The following is an 8348-nucleotide window of genomic DNA, read 5'->3' as shown; positions in this document are numbered from 1 at the left end:
ACTCGCAACTGTTGAGATATTTTTACTTTCAGTGCTAGGTAATTTGAGAGCCAGACTCTCTAGTGGAGGTTATAAAAGTTGGGGTGCTCTGTGTGATTCACACTTTTTATGTCTCAAGGAGAACCTTAGAGTTGTGAATTCCTTCCTCATTGTCAAGTGCTGTGCCTGGGATGGAGTTTGAGTAAAAATGTGGCTCAGCTTTTTCTACCCATTTTGATGTGGACATCTCAGTTGGTCAGTATGCAGCAGTCTGTCAACTAGTATTTGAGTTTCTCTTAGAGGATATTTATCCATGTGTAGATGTTTATTCAGTGTATACATGGAAGGAGGAATAGTTAAGAGTCTCTTATCCAGCCATAATTTTGGTGGCCCAAGTCTGAAACTTAAAAAAAAATCTTCTATTTTCTGTTTCTATCCTTTATGTTGTTTTAGTCGTACATTTTACATATACACTTTCTTATTATTTTTACTTCATAAGGCAATAGTTTTTTAATCAGAATTAAAAATAAAAAACTAATATATTTACTAACATATTTATTATATCTGACAATCCATATACCTTCATTTTATAGATCCAATTTTTTTTCTCTGGTATATGTTTTCTTTTAATTGTCTAAAAGAAATTCATTTTTACCACAGATTTATTCATGTATTTCTCTCCACTTTTGTCAATTACAAAAAGCTTTATTTGACCTCTATTGTTAAACTTTATTGAAATAGAAATTGCATATTATATAATTCACAAATTTAATATGTGCAATGTTATTGACTACTATATTCATAAAATTATGCAATATTAATTAAGATCTAATTTTAGAACATTTATATTTTCCCACAAAAACTTCCATACTTATTCGCAGTCATGTGTTACTCCTTACTCCATATAGCTCCTGAAAACTACTAGCTAAAATTATACAATATGTGTACTTTTGTGTCTAGATTCTATCTTTTAACATCATGTTTTTAGGTTTATCTATGGTGCAGCATTAGTACTTTCTTCCCTTATACATAAATAAACTCCATTGTATGGACGTACCACATTTTGCTTATCCATTCAACAAATAATGGGCATTTATGTTGTTTATGCATTTTGGCTATGATGAATAATGCTGCTATGAACATTTAGGTACCAATTTTGTGTGAATACAGGTTTTTATATATCCTGGGTATATACCTAAAAGTGAAATTGCTTAATCATATAGTAACTCCATGTTCAACTTTCTGAGATACTGTCAAACCATTTCCAAAAGCAGCTATACTTTACCTTTCCTCTAGCCATATATGAGGGTTCCAATTTCTCCACATTTTTTGCCAATACTTGATATTGTTTGTCTTTTTCATTACAGTCAGCCTAGTGTAGAGATATAATATCTCATTGGGCTTTTAGCTTGGATTTCTGTGATAACTAAAGATAATGAACATGTATGTATGTGCTTATTGATCATTTGTATAGCTTCTTTAGAGATATATCTATTCAAATCCTCTAACAAATAAGTAATTTGGATATTTGTATTTTTATTGTCAAATTATACATTTTTATGTGTTCTGGATACTAGATATTTTATTAGATACGTATTACATTCTGTTGGTTGCCTTTTTATTTTTTGATGGTGTGTCATTTGCAGCACAGATTTTTTTCTTAACTTAAAGAGCTTTAAAACTTTAGCTCTTACATGTAGGTCAATTATGTATTCTAAGTTAAGTTTTGCATATGTTGTGAAGTAGGTGACCCAATTTATTCTTTGGCATATGGATATCCAGTTTTCTCAACTCCATCTGCTGAAAAGCCAATATTTTATTGAACTCACTGAGTTGTTATCACCCTTCTTGAAAGTGAGTTTCCTGTTGATGTAAGGTTATCACGAGATTCTTATTCCTCTTCTATTGATGTATATCTATGTATTTATGTTAGTTTTACTTGCTTCTGAGTATCCCAACTTGTTTCTGAAAGAGAGTAATTTGACGATGCAAACACTGATTTTTTTTTTTTCAAATTGTTTTGGCTGTTTTACATCTCTCAATTTTCACATGAATTATCAACTTGTTAATGTACGCAAAAGGCAGTTTGTATTTTGATAAGAGCTGTATTGAATCTGTAGGACAATTTCAGGTTACTGACATCTTAAAAATATTATTTCAATTCAAAAATGTTATTTTAACATGAAATATTTTCTTATTTATTTAGGTCTTCCATAAGTTATTTCAATGATGTTCTATAGTTTTTACTGAAAAAGTCTTGCATAATTTTGTGAAAACTATTTTCAAATAATTTTTTATTATGATGCTATTATAAATGTAATTATTTTCTTACTTATTTTGGGAATATTTAATGCCATTGTATATTTAAAAAAATATTTTTTTTTTGTACCTTGAAAACATCCTGAACTTATTTGTTCACTCTAATAGGGTGTATTTTTGTAAATTCCTTAGGATTATGTATATATAATATATATATAAGATGCCATTTAAAAATAGATAGTTGTAATTCTTTTCTAATCTGAATGATTTATATTTATTTTCCCTAATTTCCCTGAATAGAACATTCAATATGTTAAATAGAAGTAGTGAGATGAAGATCCTTGTCTTCTTCACCATGTTAGGAGAAAAGCTGTCAGTATCCTACCATTAATTGTTTTCTGTGGGCTTTTTGTAGATGTCCTTTATCAGAACACGAACATTGTCTTAGATTTCTAGTCTGTTGAGTATTTTTTATCATAAAATGATGTTGAAATTGGTCTAATTTTTTGGTGTCTATGGAAAAGATTATGTGGTATTATACCTCATAATATTAATATGATGATTATACTATTTGACTTTTATATTATTGAATCAACTTTGGATTCTTGAGATTCATCTGGCTTTAATATTGTTTGCAATCATTTTTCTATTTTGCTTAAATTGTTATTTGAGTGTTTAGTTGGGTATCTAGGCCTCAATAGTATAACAATGATTGGTCTATAGCTTTCATGTGATATATTTGTCTGTTTTTAGTATTAGAGTAATACTGACCTCATAAGATGAATTGAAGAGTGTTACCTTTACTTTTTTGTTTTGGAACAGATTGTCAAGGAATGTGAATTTCTTCCTTAAATGTTTGGTAGAATTCACCCGTGAAACCATCTAGTCCTAGAATTTTCTTTGTTCGAAAACTTTGGTTCTAATTTATCGTCTTTATTTGTTGTAGGCTTATTCCGATTTTTAATTTCTTCTTGAGTTGGTTTCAATCATTTTTAACTTTAGTTTAGGAAATTTTACATGGGGAGGGTATTTTTATTATGTAGGTTACCTAATTTGTTAGCATACAATTGTTAAGGTATTTTATTATAATCCTTTTTACTTCTGTAAGGTTGGTGCTGATGCCACATCATTCCTTCCCGATTTTAATAATTTCTTTTTTTTTTTTTTTTTTTAACTGATCAGTCTAAGTTTTGCCAACCTTACTAATTTTTTCAAAACACCAATTTTGGGCTTTGTTGATTTTCTCTATCACTTTCCATTTGTTATATTATTTATTTTCATTCCTTAATATTTCCTTCTTTCTGTTTTTCTTGAATTTATTTTTTGTTCTTCTCTTTTAAATTTCATAAAGTAGAAGGTTAGATCACTAAATTGAGATCTTTCTTCTTTTTAGTACAGGTGCTTACAACCATAAAATTTCCTTTAAGCACTGTTTTTACAATGTCTCATAAAATTTGGTTACTGTTTTACTTTTTTTTTCCTCAAAGTATTTCTGATTTTTTCTTTTTTTTAAACAAAATTCACATTTTATTTAGATTGAAATAAACTATACAAAATTGATTTTCTTCACCAAAAATAACAGCAATATTTTCCATATTTTTCTAGATAAACAACAACATTTATTTTTGTAGGTTTTCCAGGTTTTGCTTATAAATCAAGATGAGGCAGTAGATAAGTGTCATGGAAAAAGACAGAAAAAAACAGACAAATCAGTTGTCAGTATCCATGGCCTCTGATTCTGTCTCAACCATGAAACAGAAGTGTTCAACATATACCTGCTAAAAAGCTTAGGAAGATGTAGGCTCCAGAAAGGAATGTAAACAGCAACAATGAGATGTGGAACAACAGCAGGCCTTTCCATTCAAACTTTGTCATTTGTTCCTTTAAGTTCGAGAAAGACAAAATCTACACTGAAATCCTTGTTTGGCGAGCTCGCAAGCTTTTCTCCAGTAATTTCTTGTAACTGTCCAGTATAGATTTTTAGCACATTTAAAACTCCTATTAGTCAAAGATCAATTGTGGGCCTCACTATACCATTTTATAAAATGTATTCCTTCCTCCCACACTTCTTCAAAATATATTTCTTCAAAGAATTCATAACACCCAACAAGTAGAGATCCACAGTGATAATAAATGTTATGTCTAAAATGACTTAACTAAAACAATTCCAGAGTGCCGTCAACAGAGATCACACAGAAGGAAACATGGCACTTTCAATGTTCTCTTCTGGAAGGACAGTTAGGTCTTCAAAGCATGAGAGTTCAAAAACAGGGGCCATTTAAACAGGTAGATTACCAATGGCTAATGTATTCAATGGAGTCCTATAGGCAAAGATATTTAGTGATTAAGTGGCCTACATACACCTTACGGCTTTTCTTCCAAGTATCAAATATAAGAAAGCCTGTTTTTAAAAGTCCCTTAGGTATTTTCCACAGTTTCAGAATTATCTGTGGGAAGCTCTGACTTACTTGTATAGAGTTTAATATACGTGTCCACCATTAAATTCAGGTCGTGTTTTATATCAAAATTTATGTTAAGCAAAGCCAACTTACTCGACCTTTGGTCTGTCAAAGTGTTCCTCAAATATGCTTTAAGACGCTTTCGTCCATTTTCATATCGCTCATTCTCAACCTTCATCACAGGAATAATACACAGGACCTTCAGCAATGCATACACATTAGGAAAAAACTTGATGTCAGGCAGGTGGAGGGCTTCATAGATGGTGGATGGAAGCTCTATATCTTTCCCCCTGTGTTTCCATTTGATTCTCCAACAATGAAGCTCGGCTGAGAGCGTGTCAGGATTGGGTAAGTCACTTCTATACATGTCAGCATGGTGTTCCTCCGACGTATTGAATTTGAGTTGTCCCATGACTGAGGGTACCAGAGACAAGCATTTAAGAGCTTTGAGGTGCTGTTCTGAGAATATATCTTTAAGTTCCTGAATAATGTGCTCCACTGTTGGGACACTTAGGGTTTCTTTATAGTAACTCTCAGAGGTTAGCTGAGATTCCAAGTTACCCTGGTGAGCTCTGCGGAATTTCCCAGGGAGTTTCATTTGAATATCAAGTTTGGTTGCCAAATTTGTGGCTTCCTCAAACCAAAATTCATGATAAACTTCAATATTTTCCATCACTTCGTTGAGTGAATGCAGTACTGCAGTCAAGCTACCAGCTGCAAAGAAGACATCACAAGTTTGCCCCTGGAGATTTTTCCCAAAGGCTCTTGTAAAAGATAGGACATTTTTAAGAACAACAATAGTAACAATGAAATCAAAATCTGTTACTGCACTGCAGAGTACAAATGCTCGGCCAGCTATACAGTTATTCCATCTAACATTTGTGTCACTATTTATACCATCTAAACATAAAACAAGTGCTTGCAGGAGTTCCACTAAAATTTCAAAAGCATCATGTCTGCCTGTCCAGTGGGAATGGCAGATTTCCTTCAGTTCCTTACCCCTTTCTTTACTGTTCTGAAAAAGAACAGAAATTACGTTGTCAAGTTCTAAAAGCAGTTGTGGTGATCGATGGAAAAAAGAACAAACTTCCTCAATTGTTCCTAACGCAACAGATACTCCCATAACAGGTACTGATTTTGCCAACCACGTATTTAAGGCACAGGAAGAGCAGAGTGTGTAGATAGCCTGGGGATATTTCTCTAAAAGTCTAGAAGCAACAACTTTCATTTTGGAAGAAAATCCACTAGACACAATGTAAGCCTGGCCACGACAATACTCCATATTTAATCCCCACTTCTCAGTTATCAAAGTGTGAAATTTCACAGCTAAAATTTCTGCATCAGCTTCATAAGGCAGGAAGCCTATAAATTCCTCTCTTAGGTTATGAGATTCATCAACAAACCTAACCAACACAGGTAGGTGCTCTTCCCCTGCTATGTCCACTACATCATCAGTGATAATGGAAAAGAAGTGTGAGTCTCTCACTTCCCTGAGAGTTTCTTCTCGAATACAGCTCTCACAGATCTCTAGCATCTGCCTCTGCTGTGTTTTCGAACAAAACAACGTGTTAACTGCTGTTGTCTCAAACCGCTTTCTCAGAACCTCTTCACCAGAATTTATCCTACACTCTAGCAGTGCCTGAAAGTTATCTGGAGTAAAGAGACCTTCTGGGATTTCATCAGCCTCATGTCCATCCAGAGGTATGTTTTGCTTTCCCATCAGAATCAATATTTCAAATAGAGATTTTAGGTATTCTTTGTTTTCCTTCTCTTCAAGGGTTAGAGGTAAAATGTCCTCATCTTGCCCTTCACCCTCTTCTTCACTGGGGTTCTGAGCGTTGCTATTGTTGGTTTATGTTTTTGTTCCTGCTCAGAAGTTTCATCAATTTTTTTCTGTTTCAGTGTCCTGATTTCGTCTTCACTCAGTTCTTTTATTCGTTTTCTGTGTCTACTATGTGGGTTGTTCAAATGACTGGTAAGATCAAATATTGTTGGTATTGCATTATCTCGAAGAACTGTCCTATAAGGACTAGTTCTACAGATCATAGAGGTCTCAAAATGTTTGGCACATAATGGATAATGTTTATTTAGCTGATCAGGTGTTTTATCTTCTAAGTCTGCTCTCCTACAGTTCTCCACCCACTTCTGGCATCTGGCCGGGTCCCGTGGGAACCTGAAGAAGGCCGAGTCGGACTGCGTGCTCTTCTGCGTGCAGTTGGGGGCAGCGCAGAAGTTCGGCATCGTCGCCCGCCGGCCGGCCCTCCCCTCCCCGCCTCCTCAGGGCAGTCCGCCCGCCCGTCGGGGCCGAGGAGGGGAGCCAGGCCGGCCGGCCGGCTCGGCACGGCCGACGCGCGGGGGCTGATTTTTTTCTTATGATGTATTCTTTGATATAGTGGTCTTTTATGATGGTTAATATTAGGTATCAACTTGACTGGATTGAGGGATGCCTAGAGGTTGATGAAGCATTGTTCCTGGGTGCTTCTGTGAGAGTGTTGCCAGAGGAGATCGCCTTTTGAGTCAGTGGACTAGACAGGAAGTTCCACCCTCAGCTATAACAAAGCTGGTGGGAAAGCGGGGAATAAGTAACTTGTTCGCTGTGTCTACTCACTCTCTCTCTCGTCCCATGCCTGATACTTGCTTCCTCTCCTCCAGTTCTTTTAACATCAGACTCCCAGTTCTTTAGTCTTTGAACTCTGAGACTTGCAGCAGCAGCCTGTTGGAAGCCTTCAGGTCTTTGGCTTCAGACTGAGGGCTCCACTGCAGGCTTCCCTGGTTTTGAGGGTTTTGGATTTGTACTGAGCCACACTACTGGCTTACCTCCTTTTCCAGCTTTCAGACGGCCTAAGAGGACTTTGCCTTGGAATCATGTGATCTAATTCGCCCTAATAAACTCCCTTTTACATATGCATACATCCTATAGGCTCTGTCCCTCAGGAGAACCTTAATACATTATATAACAATGTGTTCTTTAACTGTCAAATATTTGTTAATTTCCCAAATTTTCTTTATTATAGATTTTTATTCCATTCCATTTTAGTGGGAATACATAATTTGTATAATTTTAATCATTTAAATCAATGTAGACTTATTTTATGACCTAAAATAATGCTATGTTCTGTGAAAAGTTTCATGAGCATTTAATGGGAATTTTGATGTTATTGATGCATAGGTCTATAGATGTTAGATTAGCAAGGAAATAGAAGACATAAACTACATTGTATGTAGAATAGAGTTAACATCTATAGAAGTACAATGTAGTTCATGTCTTCTGTTTCCTTGCTAATATTCTGTCTAGTCATTCTATTCATTACTGAAACTGAAAAATTAAACTCTAAAAGTAATACTGTTAAATATTTATTTCTTACCTTAATTCTGTCAGTTGTTTTTTACGTGTTGTGTATTCTGTTACTAGGTGTGTATATATTTATAATTGTTTTATCTTCTTGGTGAATTGACTCCTTTATCTTAATAAATGTTTTGCTTTTTTTTCTAAGACAATTTTTGTCTTAACATTAAATTTGTCTTAAACATTAAGCTTGCCAATCAAGCTTTCATTTTGTTTATATAACATTTATTTTTCTATCCTTTTATGTTCAACATATTTACATCATTTCCTTTTTATTTTTTTGAGGAGTCTTGCTCTGTCCCCCA

General features: G+C 34.3%; 1 protein-coding gene across 1 annotated transcript; it reads right to left on the bottom strand.

Annotated features, from left to right (window-relative positions):
• Nucleotides 1-4398: 4398 nt before the first annotated feature.
• On the bottom strand, nt 4399-6968 carry LOC126945779 (52 kDa repressor of the inhibitor of the protein kinase-like). The gene is given in 2 exon segments (XM_050775861.1): nt 4399-6548; nt 6551-6968. Coding segments are annotated over 2 exon segments (2280 nt in total). The 5' UTR covers nt 6939-6968; the 3' UTR covers nt 4399-4656.
• Between the last annotated feature and the right edge of the window lie 1380 nt (nt 6969-8348).

The sequence above is a fragment of the Macaca thibetana genome, chromosome X (genome assembly GCF_024542745.1).
Source record: "Macaca thibetana thibetana isolate TM-01 chromosome X, ASM2454274v1, whole genome shotgun sequence".
In the NCBI taxonomy this organism is placed as follows: domain Eukaryota; kingdom Metazoa; phylum Chordata; class Mammalia; order Primates; family Cercopithecidae; genus Macaca; species Macaca thibetana.
This window is presented reverse-complemented; position numbering and strand designations above follow the sequence as displayed.